The sequence below is a fragment of the Micrasema longulum genome, unplaced genomic scaffold (genome assembly GCF_059751315.1).
Source record: "Micrasema longulum isolate JH-2025_06_02 unplaced genomic scaffold, ASM5975131v1 h1tg000071l, whole genome shotgun sequence".
NCBI classification, from domain to species: domain Eukaryota; kingdom Metazoa; phylum Arthropoda; class Insecta; order Trichoptera; family Brachycentridae; genus Micrasema; species Micrasema longulum.
The window spans coordinates 20256-43454 of NW_028277278.1; the positions used below are offsets into that span (position 1 = coordinate 20256).

At 32.3% G+C, this 23199-nt stretch overlaps 1 protein-coding gene across 1 annotated transcript in view; it reads right to left on the reverse strand.

The window, feature by feature from the left end:
• The window catches only part of LOC148284981 (uncharacterized), a 168743-nt gene that overhangs the window by 14419 nt on the left and 131125 nt on the right, over positions 1–23199 (reverse strand). Inside the window, exons 3-6 of the mRNA XM_088231657.1 lie at positions 19829–19890; positions 13585–13752; positions 10719–11872; positions 9418–9583 (exon numbers count right to left, since the gene is read on the reverse strand). Coding sequence (XP_088087783.1) covers positions 9418–9583; positions 10719–11872; positions 13585–13752; positions 19829–19890 — 1550 coding nt within the window. The remainder of the gene's footprint in view (positions 1–9417; positions 9584–10718; positions 11873–13584; positions 13753–19828; positions 19891–23199) is intronic.

Sequence of the window (23199 nt, forward strand, 5' to 3'; positions counted from 1 at the left end):
GCTTTTTATCAATTAAGTTTTATTTAATGTTGTATTGACTAATTGAGTGTACAGTAGCAGCGCTTGATTTTTTTAATGGTTTACATACTCTCATAAGAAAACCTAACATTTTATATGCTTTTGAAAAAATGTCCTCTACATGAATGTTGAAAATAAGTTTAGTGTCCAAGATCATTAATCAATCAATATTTTACATCCGCCCTGCCAGGAATTGCACCTCTCAGGAATGGTGGACGAACGCGTCACTTACAACACAACGAGCCGGACTTATCTTTAATCGACGCCTTTATTCAGAATATATACCTGAGAGCAGTCGTTAAGTAGAAAACACTCGTTCAGGGTTCTGTATCTATTTTACACGCGAAACTATTATTTATCCGCCTGGATTCAGGGTATGAAGAGGAACTTATATTTTACAACCACTTTATTAGGAATTGAACCCGATACCCCGAGCAAAATAATTTTCGATACGAATTATACTTAATCAGAGGGATGAATCTTGCCATTTTAAACGCTGAATTTCAAGTTCTTTAGGTTTTCTTATTCTGGGGAGGTTGAGAAATGTTTTTAGATTCAGTATCTAAAGCGCAAGTCGAATAGTCCCGAAGGGAAGACAAATATTTATCGTTCAGGAAACATGAGAAAACTGTGCTCATATACATATCCACTCGAATAGCTAACATGGCTGATACATAAGAATATACGAGTATACGAAAATCTAACTACGCGGGAGAAACGCAATAGCAACTCATACATACGTATTATGAAGGAGCGTAGATTATATAGTGCGGTAAAACCTTGGCTATTCTGAGAACTTATTTTTTTGCACTAGCAATTCCGCCCTTAAATGTGGCGCTTGGGATTTTGGTGGTCATGAAAGGGGCGAGCAAAAATAAATGGTTTTCGTTACGTTTCCACGATCTGAATAGTTTGACAAGGAGTCTTACTTACTTTTAGACATTTCCTTTGATAAATAATAAATATCTTAGGATTTTAATTTTATACTAGCCTCACAATTTATTTTTTACTGTTTGGAGCAATCTAAATGTAATAAGGAATTATATGTCACTCGGAATAATGCTACCAAAACCACACAAAATTTACCCATATAATACACTTAATGTCCCGGCGGACTCTATGTTTAAGATGATTGACTCACACACCGAAGGTTCTGTGTTCGATTTTTAGTGAGAACACAAAAGTTAAATGTGTTTTTTCTCAAACCTGGGTGGACTGTGCTGTAAATCCCCTCTGTGATTGGGCCTCAAGGCTTATTAAGGAGCAAAAAAAAAATTACGAAAAAAGTTAAATGAAAAAGCGATTACCATTGAAAAGCGAAGAATCAGTAATTAAATATAATAACAACGAGCTATTGCTGACTGCAGCGATGCCAACCCTACAGATTTTGATCGAAATTCTGCCAACTTTTTAATATTTTCATACATTAAAAAAAAATATTTGATTGTCCTTAACTCAGGCAATCCATTTCTAAATAAATAAACCAAATGCTTACATTTTTCTATTTGCTCATGAAGCTACCTTTTCTGCCATTTGTTTAATATTATAAATATTATTTATCTTATGATCGTACAAAATACATCTGTTGATTGGTTAGTATTGTTAAATAGTGATTCCCGGTTATTTTCAGAGTTGATGAATTAAAATTACGTTATTTTTCTTCATAATTTCATAGTTTCTATTTTATCAAATGGAATATCAGCAGATCACTCTCGTTCTCCACTCCATGAAATGAAAAAATGTAAAACTGTTACAGCTGATAACGAATCTACTGAAATCTACAGTTTCTTTTTTCTGAATCTACCGATTATAGCTAGATGGAGAACCAAAGACGACATTTAAGATTTTGGAGCAGAAATCAACCGTAATTTAAATATAGATTTTATTTAACAAACTTTTTAGCTTGTCTGTCTTCCCACAAAATTTCATTAATTCAATATTAGCTTCACTTATGTTCTTTCACTTTCAAAGTCAAATACATTTTATGGTTAAATATGTCCACAGTTCACTATATTTTCACAGAAACACAAAGTTAACGGGGAACACGGCGCGTTTACAGATTTTTCATTTAATACTAATTGTTAATTTATTTACGGTTCTATGAACCTTTTACATAATTACAATAAAACCAGTGAAAAAAAGATACAACAAAAAATAGCATAATATATAAAAAAAAACAAAAATATCGAGAAAAGTATACAATGGTAAACAGTATGTATATATAAAAAAAAATATTACATCTGTAACAAATATAAATGTTTAGCTATATAAAAGAAAGATAAATTTCATAAAATAGCAGCTTTAAAAAAAAGGAAAAGAAGAAGAAAAAAAAGAGAAAAAAAAAAGAAAAAGAAAGTGCTTTAATAGGAAAGTTAAAAAGTTTACCAAAAATAATCGCTTTAAAAAATAATTATACACACTTGTGTGTACTTTTAATTATACTCTTGAGTAAAGAGTTAAAACAAAAGTGAAGGGCTAATTATTATTTGAATTTTTAATTGTTATTTCTTTTTCAAAACACAGGACTCGATCATCAGCGGCGTGGTATAAAATAAATCTAAATCATCACTGTATTGATTTCCAAGTCGCTGCATGCGAACAGTTGGTGAATTCGATGAATAATTAGTACCATGATGATGACTGTAAAACAAAAAAAATAGTATTGTTGGTCTATATAAACTAAATTTGATAATATTAAACTTGAATTTCTTTTAATTGAGTTTTAACCACTTTGACAGCTGTACAGCATTTCATATTTACATAAAGCATCGGCAAACGGCCTTACAAAAGAAGCTGTCGATTTTGTAGAACGTCGTCTCTGTCGCACGCGTCTAGTGTAGACTGAGTGTATGAATGACAAAGACGGCGCTTTACAAAACGGATAAGGCAGGCAGTGTATTTTTGTATTTTACCGTTCCTTTCAGTTCATTGATTTGAGCGTCAAAATTTCTACAAAAAAAAAACTCTTATATACTTCAAAAATAAGGCTGAAATTCTTATGCAAGAGTTTTGCCGGTCATCACACTACAACATAAATCAGCAGGCAAGATATTAAAACAATAAGGTGGGCTGATTAATAATGATTTATTTTAATTATTACATTTATCGATCGGCATTTATCACAATTTTTAAATGCGGAACAGTACACCTTGAGGCCAACTAATCTCCACTCGATTTCTTTAAGCTAAAATTTCTCCCGTGAGTACCTTCTTCAAAACTAATTACTAACTGTTCATCCTGAAGATGGCAGAGTAGTTGGTTATAAAATTAAATTTAAAAATAAAGTGGTACGTAAAAAAAAAACAAAATAAAACATATAATATTTTGTAATTACAGTATTTTTAATAATGCAATATTATCTTTGCAGTCGAGACTTTGGAAACCACAGACTAAATACAAATGTCGATTATTCTAGTCGCGCTCAACGCACCTACAAAAAGTCGGTAGAGGTCTGTTCGGTTTCTGTGTCCAGCAGGAATAATACAGTTATGTGTGTGAAATAGAACCAGAACACTCGACGAGTGTTTTTGACTAAGTGGCTACTCTAATGGGAAAATCCTGAATAAGGGAATAAAGTGGTTGCCTATGTTTAAGCATCCACATTTCCTCAACTCAGTTGACTTTTGTTAATTAAAAGTGATAAAATAGAAATCTGAGTTCCATACTTCCTTGTTAAAAATATTTTATCTTTCTGTTGTAATAAATTTAGATCTAAATAAGTCTCTAGGAAGTAAATCTGGCATGTCTACAAACATTTTGACATACTTAAAATAATTTTATAGTTGCTCATTTATGGTCAATTTTTAATTGAAGAACCTTACAAGTCAGGTGATTTTATTTTCTCTGAGCCTGTAAATTAATCGTTTTTTCCCAGGTGCCGATGATACAAAACACCCTTGGAATATTTTGTTTAAAAAATGTGCTAGTGATTGATATGTCAACCTCCGAACTCCGAACCCCGGCGTATTGTCCATCAACGTGTCATGGCTATTTATACAACCTATTAGGGTAAAATGATATGACAGCTTAAATATCATTAATTTTCTTTTTGTCGTGTCCCGTGGTTTCCAGAAAAATGCTGAAATTATCGCTAGATTTAACAAGGATTGCCTGCAAACGATCCCCATTTAACTCAAGCGGGAACACTGAAAGCTCAGCAATTATTTGCCAAGTTGAATAGAAGCAACATAAATCTGAAGGTGGATTACAAAGCGTTCTTTTTTTATTTGTGAAAATATCACACAAGAAATTTTCTAGCCAATCTGATAAAACTAAATTTTTACCAGATTATAGTACAACAGATAGATTTAGTTAAACGTCTAATTCCTCCTTTCATGACGATATTGTGTAGATATTCCAAAACAGAAAATTAGACAGATTCACAAATTCAAGGTTCAATCCAAGGTTTGAACCCCGTTTCAATACAACGTGATTCCCATTTTCTAGCGCAGTTATGTATTAGGTGAAAGAAACTCCAATCTATAATTTCTTACCTATTTTTTTGGATTGAAAAAACGCCAATTAACTTTTTTTTTGTAAAATTGGCGCCCTATAGATTTTATCATTTTTTTTAGTTAACTTAATGCCAAACAATTTTTTATTTTATAATTAATCGATTTAGAAATATTTATTTTTTGCCAAAAGTATGTTAAAATGTACATGTACAGTGCCGTGCGAATTAATTGGAACAAGCAAATTATTTTAAATAAACAGTCGTTTTCAGTTATTAACTTAGATTTTAAAGCGCTAAAAACTTCTTTTCAACCATTGGTTAATTGAACTTTGTTAAGCAAAAAGCAGTCAGCCATAGAAAAATTAAAACTGAGATATAAGCACTTTTATGAAAAGAGTAAATAATATAATCTACATAACAGTTGAAATGTTTTTTACTTTCACAAATGATAAAGAATGCATACATTAGTTTTTTAATAATACAAATGAGAACCTCGGCCTCGCGGCGCATTGGTCAGCGCGTTTGCCTACCATGCAATAGGTCTCAGGGTTCGATTCCCGACATGGTTGATTTGAAATATTTATTTAAAAGTGTGTTTTCACACAATAATATTTCATGGTCCCTGGACTGGTACCAATGACTGATTACTTACCAATATGTTTCTTTTTTTAGTGATACCGTGTGTGTTGGATTTATTCCGACGTTTTGGCTACCTTTGCAGGCGCCATCTTCAGGGTAAACTGTGTGAAGATGGCTCCTGCAATGGTGGCTGAAACGTTGGAACAAATCCAACACACATGGTATCACAAAAAAAAGAAACATATTGATAACAGTGACCGTGAAAACCTTCGCACTTATAAGATCATCTTACCTCATGTAACAAAAATGATCAAGATACGCTGCGATTGGTTTACCAATGCAGTGCCCTATGCACCATCGGTTGCCCTATGCACCATCAACATCTGGTTGACCACACAACCTTATATGTGCATTTTGCAGAAAATAGCCAACCCTAGTAAAATTACGATGTATGTCTTGTCATTTTATTTTAGGGTACTTAATTGGAAAGAATCACTTTACTCATTTGTTAAAATAACTTTTAAAATGATTGAATTATTTTTTAAAGGAATTTCGGACATTTTTATAGTTCCGGGTTGACCACAAAACCTAAAATATGGATTTTGCAGAAAACAGCCAGATCTAATATTGAATGATACTTCATTCAAACTTTGAATGTATGAAGTCACATTCTGTATTATTACATATATTTTAACATTCCGTATTTTAAATACTTATGTATTCACACACTTCCATTTAAATAAGAAAGTTAAATTTCTGGCGACATTAATCTTCCCATCAGCATCTCTAGGTACCGAGAGATTTTTTTAGTGCTGTGGGTGTTTTCTGCAAATCGAGAAATGCCATTTTTATGAACAGCACTATTTTTAAAACTAAATAACATAACGTAATAAAAAAAATATGCAAACGCTAATATTTGACCATCATGTTTATCGAATTTATAGAAAAAAGGCACTGGTTCATGAAATAATGATCTAAATTAATTCTCGTTTTTGTTAAAACCCTCCCGGCGTTTTATCGAAACAACGATATTAACAATAATCTTTTGATGATCAATTAATTTGCAAGGAACGGCTTCATAAACCCGTACACAACCTATTACTCAGTATGTATTACTATTGACCTTATCAGGATTAACTGTTATATTGTAAGCAATTAGTTCAGAATAATGTGTAATTAGCTTCTATTGAAATCTGTTCTGGGAATAATTTAGCGAACCCACTGAAATTTGTCTAGTGATGCTTTACGTAACATTCTATGCAATGCAACGCACGCTCTGTTTACCCCGATAGGTAATAATATTATCGACTCCGTTTAAATACCATAAGATCCATCCAATGCGAATTTGAAAAGATGATTGTTTCGAACCGACTGACAAAGTTTCTACTAATATTTTTTGGCTAAAACGCATTTTAATTAACTATTATATATTACAAGAAAAATGGAAAACGTTATACAGATAATATTTATATATATATATCTAGGCATTTCAAAGGCTCATAAACTCTTATTGGCTGATTATAGTGATCATTTCACAGTACTCACTATTCTACCATGTTTGAACATGCATATTTCTTCAATGATTTTATACGTTGATGCTTGAGAATTCAAAGAACAATAACCATTATTGATGCGACTGAGTCAATACGACTTAAATTTTTTGGTCTGTATAAAACTCGATAAATTTTTAAAATTCAAAACAAAAAATATTTAAATATTTGATTTTATATATTTTGTACAAGAAGTTGTACAATTATACATAAATAAAATGTCCAAATAAATTAACGATAATATGTACCTAAAATAATTATTAAATTTTTGGCAAATTTACTTAAAATCTTCTAAATTATTTTATAAGGATTAAAACTAGGGGAAAATTATAGTACAATAAAGAACCTATATTTTTTTATATTTTTACTTTAAATATAGTTTGTGTTACCTGACGTCACTGCCACCTGTGTAGATATTTTGTGACGGGTCCCCGTAAATAAGTTCTCGCTCTCCAAGCCCCTTAAGAATTTGGCAAGAGAGTGGAGGGGGGGTGTTCTCATATTTCTAAATCTCCCCGTTCAAGCCTAAATCCTTAAAGTATCGGGATATTGGGTTGTAGGCGAGCACTCTAACATCCTCGGGTTTGACCTAAATCTTACTTACTTTTTGTAAAACCATGATCTAAACCGCGATTACAATCGGAAATTAATTACATCATGACGTCATGGTTGAAGATAAATTCCCCCGAGCGATTACGAAGATACACTACCAACGCTGTGCATTTTCAAGTTTTGAGGTAGGTACATCGGTATGTACCGAGTGGTCTAGTACCCCATAGTACACAATAAAAGTAACAAACGGTAAAAATGTAGAGTGAAAAAATTTTTTTTTGTTTAATTTCTCTGATCTGAAGATATAGGATGCCAACCCGTAGCCCGAATATCACTATTCAAACCCTTAGACTCCGGGTTGAACAGAGAGAGGTGAAAGTCGTAGTTATACCGAGTGAAATATTCATCTAGGAAAAAAAAATGTAGCTAAAATAAGAAAACGATTTTATTTTAAAAATTTAAAAAAAATCGTTAGTGGGTTACGTTAGGTTAGGTTTTTTTAGTTAGAAGGCCGATTTTTTTTTTCAAACACATGTGTATATCATTTTGCGCTGCAAATAAAAACGTATGCCTTAATACAAAGTTTATCTAGACAAGCTTAGCTGACTAAAAACAGACCAGAAAATTATATTACCACAAAATGTAGTAGATTAAATGCTTTGTTTATTTTATCATACCATTGTTATTCATTAACTTATTCTAATTAAAGCGACAAAACATTTAATTTTAATTCAGATGAAATTAGACATTCTCTTCAGATAGTGCTAAGTATTGAAATATTGATCCAACGCACACAATAATTACATATTATTTGGGTGATTCGGGCTTTGGTTCTATTATAGAAACGCCGACGCTGACGACGACGCGACGCCGACGCTGTGCCGCCGCCGCTCCGGCGCCGCGCCCTGGTGCAGATGTGGAACGCATTGTGAAATTAGAAATTATTCTTCTTGACATTTATTACAACAGAAACGGAGAATATTTGAAGAAAGAAATGTGGAATCCTAAGCTTTTACAGGGTTTATGACCGGTCATTGACTGCTATGAGTGTTATGCGACTAGCGAAATCTCTGGTGCTCTATATTGCATCGTATCGAGTGGAAACATGAATACTGAAGAAAAAGTATGGTAAACGTTCCGTGGATAGAGAAACGCTTGCTTCTTATTGAAAACAAGGAAAAAACTCTCCATGATATTTAGAAAAATGATTCTATCCCTTTTCAAAGAAATTTGTAAGAAAGAAAGAGAAGACTCTCGAAAAGCTTGTGTAGTAAATAGTGAGAGTTGAGGGTATTGGAGCAAAAGGACGCTCTTCACAAAATGGATCAACTACAAAAAAGAATTAACAGGGTTCATTTTTTAATATGTTCGTCAGGGTGAATTCTGCCTGTCCTCTACTTGACATAGTTAGGTGTTTGATATAAATACCCCCTTATTTCACAATACAATAACAAAATAATTTGTTTAGTTTCCCACTAGTCCGACGATTCATGACGAAACCTGGTCACTGGTGAAAATTATAAATAAAATTAAAATATCTACATACCGTAATATGAATATTTTAATACAAACAAATGTTTAAAATTGAAAATACAACAATATGTCTAATCTATTTTTGACAGTTACGCTTGAAATTGAAACATTTCTCATCAAATACGAAGGAATATTTTTCTGGGAATAGTTTTTTTTAAGGCAATCAACAGGCTTAAATAAGCTCTAATAGATTGGCATTAATAAATAGTACTTAAGCTAAACATTCTTAAAATCTACTTAAATTAACAAAGTGTTTAATTAACAAAAGGTATGCATATAGCATAATCTAGGCGGAAATGGCAAGGGTGACATCGCGAGTCAGGAGAGACAACACCGCTTGCTTCTTTAATACCTGCCCTTGCTGTAGGAACACATCGACAGTTCCGTTTAGTGAGATTTCGTTCACTGTTCTGAGAATCCTTGGCAGAGGGAAAAAGAATCCGATGTTGGTTTTATAATTTCTCACAGCAAAGACAGGATTAGTACGCAAGTTACGGAGAGGTACATTAAGGTTTATCAGAGCAAGGATATCATGGGCATTTATACAGTAAGATATGAGATAAACGTTTGATCATGATAAAATTCTGCCAGTGAAATGAAAGCGAAGATGGAAATTACTACCCACGAATTGCCATTTCCCTAGTGCTTGTAACGTGTCTACTTAATTATATGTACGTCATTGGTTATAATACTCGTATATGTATCGTTAGGATAGAATTAATGTGAACAAACCTGATAAACTCAGCCGAAAATGACGCAAAATTAGTTGAGGGCTTATTCCAGCAACTCAGTCCAGGACTAGATCGAGACGAGGCCAGCAACGCTCTTCTCTTGTCCGACAGCAGGCGACGGAGAGCGGCGCTCATCGCGCGAACCGCGCCTCGCACCATCTGGCGATCTGCGAAATAAAATTACATTAAACAAAATCAAATTTGCAAAAATTTGACGACTTATTACTCATTATGAGATGATGCCACTGTTAAAAAATATACACAATAACCATACATGAAAGAACAGGACACTTCGTTACAGCGTGAATTAAAAAGTTAACAGAGAAATCACTAGTACCAAAATATTTAAGCAAGCTTTTATTTTTTGTATTGCTTAATTTTTTTTAAATTTGTTTTGATGTAATAAATAAAGAACACTTTAGTTATTGCTAATAGTCTGACGATGTCGGTCACGACGATATTCGGTCCCTGGTAAAAATTAAAAATTAAAGTAGAATAAGATTATATAAGTATTTTTATTGTAATGAATATTGTAAATTTACGCACTTCTCATTTATTTACCAAAACTAGTTAAAAACTGCATACATTTTCCCGACACAAACTAATTTTATATTGCGAGGGTACTTAATCTCGATTAGTTATGAGGTAAATCGTGTAAGGGGCTCATCTAACTTATTCTCGTTGGCGCGCGTCGCGCGTCGCGTAGCTTACAAACTTAGAGAGGAATTTTCAATACAGAGAGAGATAGCAAAAACTTCATTAGCGATAAAACTTGCAAGAAGCCGGGAATGAAGACACAAGATAGAAAAATAAATAATTTGTTTTTAAATAAGCTCTAGAAACAAGCCTTTATTGATTCAATAATATTTAAGTTGGAATTTATTACTGACTTAAATTTACCAAATAATTTGGTATTTTTTTTCGTGTTGATTACGTAAATATTTTGACATCTAAAAAAATTAAATAAAAATAAAAAAAACATTGATGGACATGATGTATGCACATATTATTGTAAACATAATTTATTTATAATGCATCGCGGTGCCTTATAGAAAATATGTGAATTGTAGAAAATGGGTATAAATGCACTTTTCTAGGAAACGAGTTTATTATTTTCAATTCAGTTCGTAGAAAAATAAGTGAAATGGTATTAATCAAAACAAAGGTATATAAATGAATATTGTTTTAACATTTATTTATAACACCAAACTTTTTTAATTTAATTTTATGAATTCTGTTTTTTTTAAGCGTTGTAAATTGTAATTTTTAACGTAAATATGGTAAATACACAAATATTCTTACCTGTTTTGATTGGAAGGGGTCTTAAGGCGAGTAGACCAACGGGAAAGTTGTCGAACATGGCAGTCAGGTTGACTGGAGTCGCACGGTTCTCCGACCCTTCTGGTCTACTGAAGGCCCATATTCTCTCGCTTCTCTTGTTCTTTCTATATAATCTTGATTTAGTGGACATTTCACTTAGGGAACTTAACTTATTGAACACATTAAGGCTCTTCACCGTGGGCTTGAAATTTAAACTGGTATCTATAAAGGATACTCCCATATCACTAATACTACTCAAATAATCACTATTATCACTAAGAAGATTAGAATCTCGTATGTACATTTTGTTTTCCTTATTATAATCATCTTGTTCACTAATTATCTTACCTTTGGGTTTAACAGAAATGTTTTTTATTTGTGATGCAATTTTAGAACTTTCAACGCCTTCTTTTGATTTATGATTTATATCTCTGTACTCATAAGAATTATCTTTTAAAATATCATTATTATTAGCACTTTGGTCTTGAAATCGACCCTCAGTATATCTATTTAATGTTGCGTTTAATTTTGAACTACTTTTATCTTCATTATTAATTAAAGTTGATTGGTAAAAACTAGGTCTTGAACTCATCGATGCACTTGTGGTATATTTATTCAATTCAAAACTCGCACCTTCTTGATCGTCTCCCTTTCTGTAAATTGAACTAAAAGTGTTTTCAGTATTACTCATACTTTTAAAAATATTTGTTGTTTTTTTATTCGTCGTATCTATTCCTCTTTTACTTTCCAAAATCGATTGATCAGTTACTTTATCTTGAATCGCTTCCACTATTTCGTCACTTCTTTTGAATCTGTCAATTTCATCTATTCTCTTTCCTGATGCGTGTCGTTCCCTATGATCTGCGGCGTGTTTTTCTCCTTTAGCTCTTCTTTCAGTCTCTATCTCATAGTATGGATCGGGACCTTGTGAAGTATATTGGTCTGCATGTCCGAATGTATCTTGGTCAGGGTGTTTTATTTTATTTGCTGTTAATTCTGTATCAATCCAAAGCCATACAAAATGTCCATCTAACATATTGAGCCTTTTGGCTTGCTGGAGTACTCTTTGGGCAGATAAAACATCACTGATAAGAACTATTACTCCGCGAGTAGATCTTGATACATCAGCGAGACATCTGGAACAAAATCAGATATTTTTCCCACACGTATTTTCTTACGAATACCGTTCTTTTAACGAGTTAAACATTAAATATACATGTGCCTACCTACAAAAACTTTCTTTATTTAAAATAAACTTTTATTTTAAAACCTAAGTGATACCTTAGTGTAATAGTTATTCAAAAATACAGGTTATCTTAAAAAACGTCAAATGTGCCAAACTAAAAAAATATTTACATTTAAATTAAACTGCAGATAGCTTACTTTTATTTTAATGTTACTCTACTAACAAAACGCCGTTTCCGCGTAAAGGTAGGCAGAGAGGATGGACCGCTACACACGTCTATCTTGACACACATTCTTAAATTATTCCTCATTCATATATCTTGTCATACATTCCCTTCGGTTGTATGTGCTTTTGACATACTCAAACTTATGATTTTCGTCAATCTGATCATGACACGAGTTTTTTGGTCGTCTTTGTCCTACGTCACCGTTTATTCGCGGTATCTATATTTGTTTTAATATCCTTTTGACATATTTATTCTACATGACCAAACTATCTCAGTGATCCTTCTTTAACATTATAAATTATACCTATCTAAGATTTGCACTCTCGCCTGACTTCATCATTCGTAACCCTGTCAAATATTTGGTTTACACACACTTGTCCAAGATATCGCACTTTAACTGCATTTACTCTACTTTCATCCTTCTTCTTCCAGTTGTATAAATCACATTTATACATAAATGTAAGGACTAAAGCTACGTTGCACTCTGCCAGTCTTGCTTTGATCGACATATTTTTACTAGTAATTACTATGCTCAGTGCATCGTTCATTTTATTGGCCGCATTCGCTCTCCTTTTAAAATATTTATCTACTCTTCCACCTTAAGAATATGTGCTTCCTAGATACACAAATTCTTCTACTTGTTCAAGACATCCGTTGTTAACATTTATTATGCAATCGGTAACATCACTTTTCCTTTCAAATATTATTACTTTTGACTTACTTTCGTTCATCACCAATTTGCTCTCCAGTATACATTCTAGAGACGATTTAATGCAAATTCTTCTTGTTGCTTGCTAAAAAAAACTGCTTTGTCTGCAGACAACTTACAGTTTAATGCAAAATTATCAATTTTTGTTCCAATACCCATACATTCTATTTTTTCATACATTTGGCAATCTAAACAACCACGGTGACATTAAACATCCATGTTTTACGCCTTTTCAGATGGCAAACTACGATGTGAATCCTCTATTCACTCTTATACACGCTGAATTCAATGTAATAGTTTATTTTTTTGTCATGTAAAGAAAAGATTTTAAAGCCTCCGTTGATTGCAAGCAATCTTGTCCCACCGTATCTTATTTCTGACAAACTGCAGAGTAAAAGTTTATCCGGAAATTAGTTTGTATTTCTGAAGTTCTGTCTAACAAGCAGTTTATTTGGGAATCTTTTCTCGCTTGTCTTGTTATTCTAGTTCTAAAGTTTGCAATGCGAATTCGTCTGCTTTTTATTGAATCAAGTTCCTTTTCTTGCCTGAAACAGTAACCAATTTTTTAACCTCTTATTTATTAAAGGTGTTTTAACAAAAATGGTCACAAAAAACTCAAATTAATTAACAGAGTTCTTTAGTATATCTAGTTCTATTTACTAATAGATGTGTATTTTTTTTCAAAAACAAATTAAACTATATTTTAGAAATCGTAATAAAAATGTACCTGAATAGGGCATGTTGAGTTTTAGCAGTAGGTAAGTCCAGAATACTCGGTGACAACGGTGGTGCCTGGATAATAGCAGCTAAGTCTTTCCTTAGAGTTATACTTGATGTTACTTTCATATCAGCCAAGATTGTGAAGGAGTGCCAATGGGTATGTAGAAGTAAGGCTCTGAAACAAAAAAAATACTTTTTCCTTGGTACAATTAAGTATAAAGGAAATACAAATACACAAAGACATTTTAAATTGCTCTTGAAATTATTTTTTTTATGAATTTTAGCAAGAAATGTTACAGTGAAAAATAAAATGTTAAATAAATCAAATATTTCATTACTTTGTTATACGAATGTGCCGTGCCTATTAGAATTTCAAGAGTTTTGTAAACTCATTCAGGACAAAATAATTAATTCACAAATATTTTTTTTAGAAGTATACTAATAACTTTTAGAAGTCTGAAGAATTTTAGCATAATGTTTTCCTTTATTTCTTCGCGCAGTTTATTTAAAACCCCAGGCAATTTAGCGACTTTCATCTGTTCTACAGAACAGGTAAAGTAATCCACAGAATTTTAATAATTCTGATTAATTTGTATAAATATTCTTTATTCTAGGGCTATTTCAGTATGAAATCAAACTTTTCAATGGTAAATTATAGCGACGTGAAATTTAAGGTCAACATTTAACATGCGTTTGTTTTTAAAATAATTTTTTCACGGACTTCTTTGATGTAAAAGTGACTTTTCAACGGTAAGTCATAGCGAGTGAATTTTTACATCAACATTTTAAATAACGTTTCTAGATGAATTACTCTAACTTCAAGCTAATTTTTTCTTGGCATTTTTTGGCATAAAGCGATTTTTTTTGTGGTGGTTTGTAATCACGTGAACTTTAGAATAATCATTTTAAATGCTATTATTAGTTCAAATGTATAGTTTTTATTCAATCGTGTTCATCAACGGTTAGTTTTGGAGACGTGAAATTTTATAAATTCTAGTTTGTGAATATGAGATACAGTATTAAAAACGCCATTTATAGATATCTATCATGCTATTTTTTAGGCAGTTTTTTTTTCTGACTACTTTGACAAAAAATAAACTCAATATTGGTAAATGCAACATTTATACACATCATTTAAATTTATTTTTTTACATAAATTTTGTTATTTTCACGTCTATTTTTATCGGAAATCTGAAATATAAAATTAAACTCATAAATGGGAAATCGTAGTAACGTGAAATTTCAGTAATATAACAAAAGTACAAAATTTACATAATAGAACAATACTATTTTTAAAAAAACAAATATTTTTTTTTAACCTTATCCCTAGCAAAGCCGGATAAAAATTCTAGCATAAAATTTAGATGATTTTATGTAACAGTTTCTATCCTTTTTGTCTGCACCTCGTATTTTTAACCTTACGAAACAACAAGGTAAATACATCATTTGCTAAAATGAGTAAAAAAATACTATGTTGACAAAACTTTAAATCGAAAAAATATTTTGAGCTAGAAACGGTAGGTTCATATTGTTTGCATTTCGATGGGATCCAAACGCCAGTTACAGATTTTCCTTTGTTGGTTTATTTCTTTCAAAACATATATAATGTTAAAATTAGAAATGGAAAAAAAATCAAAACAAAATGTTCTGGATTTAACATAAGTCGTTATTAAATAACATCTTACATTTTCCGTAAACAGACATATTTTACGCAAAGCATTAACTCTGTCGTCCAACATATGGATATAAATATAAATATTCCTTTATTTTTTTAACATATTTGTAAAAATATTTTAACTAGAGCGAAAACAATATAAGAGTGTTGAAATATAACCACACAAGCGGAAAAAGATGGCAAATAAATTTGGAATATCATCAAGGAAAGTTCTTATTCTTAAAAACGAAGCCAGCTAATACAGGATATTGTTATTGATGGAAAAATAGGTGACGTTATTATGCAGATAAAATTGCTAGCAACTTCAACGATTACTTTCCCTCTTTTGGGACAAATCTAGCAGAGAACATTTTAAAACACGCTAAAACTACAGAAAGCTATCTCGCACTCAAGTGCGAGATAACTCAAGGTCGATGATTTGCTTTTGGCTTCAACCAACCAATTATATTAATGTTCACCTAAAACTATCAAGAAGTAATAAACACAATATCTTTTTTAATAAACACGGGTAGTTCGGGAATCAATGGTTTTACTACCAAAATTATTAAACATCTTAAAAAGTATATTAGTATAACTAACACATATAATAAATACTAACTTTAAAAAAGGGTGCTTTCCATCCTGCCCAAAATAAGCTTCCATTATTCTTATTTACAAAGCTGGTAAAAAAAATTGTCTCAAATTATCGTCCTATCTTTACCTTAAGTGTAATAAGAATTTTTTTTTAAATAATTGTTCAAAAAAGACTCATGAATTTTTTTTAAAGTGGCAATGTTCTTTCAAATAACCAGTTGGGTTTCCAAGAGAGCCGAACACGACAGACGCAATTGTTGTTGTTACTCAAAATATAACACAAAGTCTTGATATTGGTAGAAAGTTTGTTGTTTTCCAAGACCTTTCTAAAGCTTTCGACACGGTTTCTCATTTGATTCTTATGGAACAACTAAAATAAAGTCAGGGATAAAGCCATTCCATTGCTTTAGAATTTCTTATCTTTGAGGTCGCAATTCAGTCATTTGTATATCACACAAAGAAGCACAGAGTTCTTAGTCATCTATTGCTTTTGGAGTTACACAAAGCAGCATCCTGGGACCAATCCTGAGCTACCGATGTGAATAGAGTTATGGTAGAAAAACGATTTCGTTTGCCGATGACATGGTTTTGTCATTTAAGGCTGATGACTGGAAATCTGTTTTTCAAAACGCAAACTATAATATGAACATTATTGAACAATAAAATGTTTAGATAAGAATCTTTTAACTCTCAATATTGATATTTAAAAAATACCTTATGTTTCATATAAATAGTAGTACACTATCAAGCAATGCACATAATCTGGGAATATACTATGATAACGCATGCTATCTTTTGAAAAGGGTAGATTCTATAAAATATATTGGTGTTCACGTCGATATGTATCTGCAATGGGAGGCTTAGGTTAAGTTCCTGACTTCTAAGTTGAGAAAGCTATTCCATATTTTTTGCCCTCTTCGAGACATTTTGGATATTAGCACTTTCAGAAGTGTGTACTTTGCTGTGCTTCAATCCACTGTTACCTATAGAATAGTTTTATGGGAAGGTTATACGGCATCCATCTTAAAATCTTAAATAATTAAACATAAATTATTGCTCTATAGAATCATACTCCGGCATCCTCCAAAATATCCGTCAGTACGTTGATATTTACACTTGAGCCACTCTGGTTCTGATGGCCTCAATTATCGAACGAGTATTTGGTTAAAGTCAGATATGTACATATACATATACATAATTATTTTTGTGTTTTAGATTACATAAACTGTGAGGATAGGCGCTGAGAGGAAATTTTGATAAATAAGTATTTGAACATTGTTTTCCTGTCACTGTCTTGAAGATGCCTCCCCGATGCTATACAAAAAAGACAAATGCATTTGGGAACTTTTATGTCTAACTAAAATAAACAATATCGATGTATTGTTGTCCCATTTTCCGCACCTCAAAATTAAACCGATTATGTAATTTTCTTGAAACAGAGTATCAAAATAAAACTTTCTGTATCGGCGCGTTTCGTGGTTTTCAGAAATAGTTATGTTTGTATACGGTGGTGCGCCCGAAGACCGCATAAAACTGGACGTTTTTTATAGGTTGTTGGATGGTTCTAGTTCCATTATTCATCAATAAAGCAAAACTTTTGAGACATACTAATGGATAGTATTTATAGTGCCATGATCCGGGGTGAAAATAAGGGAATACGTTTCTATGAAAAAAGACCGAACGCGTTTCCTCCCAAGATAAAACAATATTAAGGATACTAACAAAGTTTGCTTCATAATACTTTTACGTAACCAAAGAAATAGGTTCGGTTTTCTTAAATAAAACTATTGACCTATTAGTACACATAAACGCACCCTGAGCCCTCCAAAATTATGACACTTAATTTATGCCTAAACGTTCAGTCATGATCAACGCGTATATAGTTGTTCTTTAACCGTCGCGCCAGCCGGTTTCGACATGAGCTTAATATTTCATTCGTAACTTAAATACCTGATTTTGCGTGAAAGCGTGTAAAAACTGTTCGGACAAAAGGAAATAGGATGGTGTAACTTTTTTTTGATTAGTAGGAACCTAGATACTTGTGTGTGATTGAATTCCAAATCTAGAAATAATTAATATTTAAATATTGAATTAATGTAGAAACATAAGTTTGTTTTTAAATGTTTACAAACAGCATTTGTTTTATGTGGATCTCAATCAGATATTTTCTTTAAATTCTTTTTAATCTCTACCCATTTATTTCTTTTTTCTGGATTTTTGGAAATACTAAAATAATATAAAAGTTCCATACATTTTTTAAAATCGAATCCCTACTTAAATACACCCCTCTTTTAGTAAGAAGACCAGTGTTTGACGTTTGCAAAAAGAATACCATATTTAAAAAATATTTATTTTATGTTTTAGGATTCAACCATAAACGAGTACTTATGTACCTACTTATAAATGAAAAGTCTATTCCAAGCTAATAGCAGAAAAGCCAGCGTTCGGGCTGGACAACGTCTGTCGGGTCCACTAGTTTAATATAAAATAAAATCACTTTGTTTTTATGTACCAGTTATATTTTTATAATTTGACAACCAACTAGTTTCCTCAATAGTATGCCTTCAAAAAGGGATTTACACTTGATTATTTTGAAACATTGAAGATTAAAAAGGCTGTAATAAAAATTCAAATATTATTAAAAATCAAATAAATCTTAGTAATAGTCATATTTTAAATATGTTTCCTTTCCCTAAATCCACACATAAACTCCCTCTCTTCTCTACTCCCGCAGCCACGCCCACTCTACACTCACTGTGAAAATTTTATATACGTTATGTTAGTTTGTTATTGACCCTGAAGAAGGCATAGTATTACCGAAACTAGTTGGTTGTCAAATTATAAAAATATAAGTGGTACATAAAAACAAAGTGATTCTATTTAAAAATATTAGATAAACTTTAAGTTCGTCGTAACCATCTGTTAACCGTTGCATTTATGTTTGAAGGTTTGAAATTGCATTACTCACCTCTAGGTTAGCCGAGAACGAGGATTGCGGTGTAGACAGGAGGTTTGTGGCTGAAATCTAGTTTTGAGGTCTTTTTTCGGAGCCACGGTGGTGTAATAGAAACATTAAAATGAAAAATACTTTTGCTTACAAAAACAAGTTATTTGTATGCAGATCACTTAAGAAAATAAACTTCTTTACTCTTCTTGTATTTTAGACTTCTACTCACTTGCTTGTGTATTTTTTAAAAGTTGTTTTATTTATTTATAAATTTTATTTTAAGCGGAGTGACATAAAATATTTGTTATTGTTAATTTTGTTGTATTTCTATTTTTAATACAATACAATATTCATTTCATGTTTTTAATATTTTTGAGAGCCAGTAATTTCCAGGAATTAGATTTCAAATACTTATTTTCACATAACAAAGTGATAACAGTATTCATGAGTTTGATTAATTTTCAAGACGCACAGTAAAATAATTTCAAAGTCTATCTACGTTTTAACCGTGTTTTTTTAGTTGCTTGCGCAAATTTATTGTAACGTGTTTTATTAACGAGTAATAATTCAAATCTAAAAAACGTTTTTTGTGGCATTATTTGTTTTTTACTTTTCAGCAACATACTTTAAGGCCGGTTTTTTGCTTTATGCAAAAACTTCCAACCAGTCAAAAACAGAATGGTGTTGGTTTAAGTTTTTACATATATATTTTTTAGCTGTTTTTCAGAGGTCAGATAGTGCTTGTATTTCGTCGGGATCGTAGAAGAACGACGGTTAGGTGAAAAATGCAACATTGACTTATTATATATTTTATCTTAAAAAGATTATATAAAGACTTTATTTTCCACGTTTAAAAAATATAGAGTACATGTAAATAACTTAAGTATCAAATGATATTCTTTTGTGCTTATCAAGTTGTGACATAAAGTGTCAAGATTTTTTTATCACCGCTCTGGTGTTAATTTGAAAAAATCAAATGCGTCGTTTTTCTACGATCGTGACGATTTATTGTGTTCAGTCTCAATTCTGTATTTTATTAAAATGTGTAAACCATACCGCAAGGCTTGAAGCATCTCTCGGGCAGTTGTTTCCAGTCGAACTTCTAGTGGATGAATATTCTGAAACAAGATAAAAATTTCTCATGATTTTTTTTATTGACCAAAAACACTTTTCTAATACTATTGTTTTTTCCAGTTGACGACATTCTATTTATTTGATGACCATAATTAAAATACAATGTACAAAAACGTATTTAGGTAATTATTCTAGTAACCATTGAGCGTCCTTACATCCATGGATATATGAAAACTAGTAGGTTAAAAAGACCACCCAGAAAAAACATATAACCAAAATACTCGTAGACTAAAGTAAATATGGAAAGACAGATGCTTGATGTATGTCTAAGAGACAGAATAAGAAATGAAGAAATAAGGCGCCGAACCGGAGTCGTGGATATCATGGATCATGCAGTGAAATTGAAATGTCAGTGGGCAGGACACTTGGCGAGACAAAATGATGGCAGGTGGACACCCAGAATAATAAAGTGGAGACCATGGGCAAACAAAAGAAGTGTTGGAAGGCCACAGAAAAGATGGGTCGACGACATTGCCTCTATTGTCGGTAAAACGTGGATGATGAAAACGGGTGATAGGACGGAATGGAGACGTTTTTAAGAGGCTTTCATCCAGCAGTGGAGAGAATAAGGCTGAAGAAAAAGAAGAAGAAGAAAGTAAATAATACTTTAACAGGTACATTCTGATTTCTAGAATCGTATTTTTATCTGATAAATTTTGGGTAGGATAAATTGTACAAATAACTGATATAATTTATGCGTACAACTTATATTATTATCCACACGGAGACGGAGACGGTCCGCTGTGTCTCATGTCGGCAGTTAAAGATTATCCAGAAATTCACACATCGCCTGAAAACTGAAAAATTACGTTTGTCTGTAGACGCGCTATAAAGAGGCAGGTAATACATAACATCAACTAACGACATTTTAACTCCTCGGCCTCCGTAGTGTAGTAGTCAAGACGCTCGACTCACGCACGAAAGGTTTTGGGTTCGATTCTCGGTGAGAACGCAAAAATTAAATGCGATTTTTCTCAAGCCTGGGTATTCCGTGCAATTAATCAGTCTGATTGGGTCTCGAGACCTGTTGCGGTGCAAAAAAAGGAAATAATTCAGGATCTTGCGCAAAATCTTGTGCAGTTTCTTATACGGTAATTCAAATTCTTGTCCAATTTTATTCGCAGTTTTTGATATTTTAAATTACCCGTGACTATGCGAAGTAGGTTTGTAAAAGTTTTTGGCGCCATGACAGATAACAGTCAGTTTCACGGTTGATAAAGCGAGCTATCTTGTCACGACGCGACTACTGACAACCGACAATATATATATTATTGTTTTGCGACCAACAATCGACATCGGGTTTCCAAAATAACATAAATTGAGAACCTTATTTAAAATCGGTTTTTCCAAAAAAGAAAAACAAGCGTGATGTGAGAAAATGCAGTTAAGCAAATACCAAGGGCAATAAAGTGACGAAAAAAACAAACAGGCGTTGACAGTCTAGTCGTCTAGTCTATTTTTTTTTTTAATTTGACCACAGATTTGGCATAATTTGTATATTACACAACAAAGTATGAATTTGGTCAAATCTTGCACCAGGTTTTTTACCATTTTCAGACCGACGTAATTCTTGCTTTTGCTTGATAGTTAAATAAAATATGCGGTTGACGACGGCATTTTATATACGGATATAAAATATAAATATATAATCCTTATCAAACGTCAAGAACGTTCTTCAAATGGCTGTTGATAAACTAAAGCAAAGACAATTAATAACTGGCCGGTAAAATCTTCAAATGTTCAGGATCTGTTAGTTCCGAGACAAGCCACAGGGGATTACTCCTAGTAGAGGGTAGGGGGTAGTAAGGGTGGTACTCGCCTTCACTAGCAACCAACTCGTATTCGCTTCACGCCACAGCAGCCGTAGAATAACTTCTCCCTGGCGAGCAATTGACGAATCCCAACATCGTAACAACACTGGCTAGACAAACTCACTAACAACTAGTAATGGTATATTTAATCATTGAACCACTTATTTAAAAGCCTAATGAAACACAAGTTCTGCACATAATCGCATTACCTTTCCGTTATTATTTTGAAATATAAAATACACTTTTGCGTTTTTATGATTCAATCAAATTTGATTTAAGTTATTTATTGACCATTCTTGATGCAATTCCATTGTAATGGTGTAATAACTTACTCATGACTGACTGGTCCACTCTGAAGATTCCCATTAGATGGTAATAGCGCTAATTGAACGAATAAACAACTGGAAGTATTTCACGTATTTTTAATAAGTGACTGATGTATGAGTACAAGTTATTACATAGTTTAATCAAATATTTCAATTTCGGAATATTTTTTTTGTCTTAAATAATTGTGTTAAAGAGAGGTTCTAATCTCGAATCTCTGATTCCCGAGTTTGCGACGTCAAACGAGATGACCGAATCACCTGTCTAAAAAAATACTGATATATGTGATAATCCGTGAAAAATATTTATTTTCAAACATCATCATTCGCTTATCGATAATATGTGGCACAAAATATACTGCCACGGTACTTTGATTGCAATGTATCATCAATAATTTGTTTTATTTAAAAATAGGGAGATAATTAGTTTTATACGTCAGTATGGGGACTTAAAAATATTGAAGTGTGAAACGTTTTAACTCAGTATTTCGCGTCGATCTTGCTGGGAATTGAACCTGAAATCTGAAAAAAAGTAGACAAACGGACTAACTATTGTAATAGGGGGTGAACTAACCTACTTGACTGCACTTTTCAGCATTTTAACAACCATCGCGCATCGAGTCAAAAACACTCGTCTTTCTGGTTCAATTTCAAATCCAAGTTCCAAGCTAGAAAATTTAGCCCTTTGGGCTTCATGTAATTGACCCTCCAGTCCTCATTTTACAGCCCTACAGGCTTCAGTTAATCGGTCTCTAGGGCCTCAGTTGATCGACCTTGGACTTCGGTTAGACAGGATCTTAAGCACCTTGAAATATCGCCCATTACGAGCCCTCACAATATTTTTTTTGTTTTATACAATCTAAATGCAATAAAGAAGAATTTGTCACTCAGTGTGAAAATATTACAAAATGGAAATATTACATTCAAGAGAATTCATAAATGAAAATACATGAACAGAAAAGGGGAACTACTTACCGCTTAAAACATTTATATGGCTCCACACACTCACCCTTTTGTTTTACCACAATTTAATATGTATGATTTTTATTTAGGAACTTTGCTGGTCTGTCTATAAACCGTATCTTTTTTGTATTATTATATCATTGTCGACTGTTTGTTTCTGTAAAATAAAATAAGTGAACAAATAAATATTCGAGAG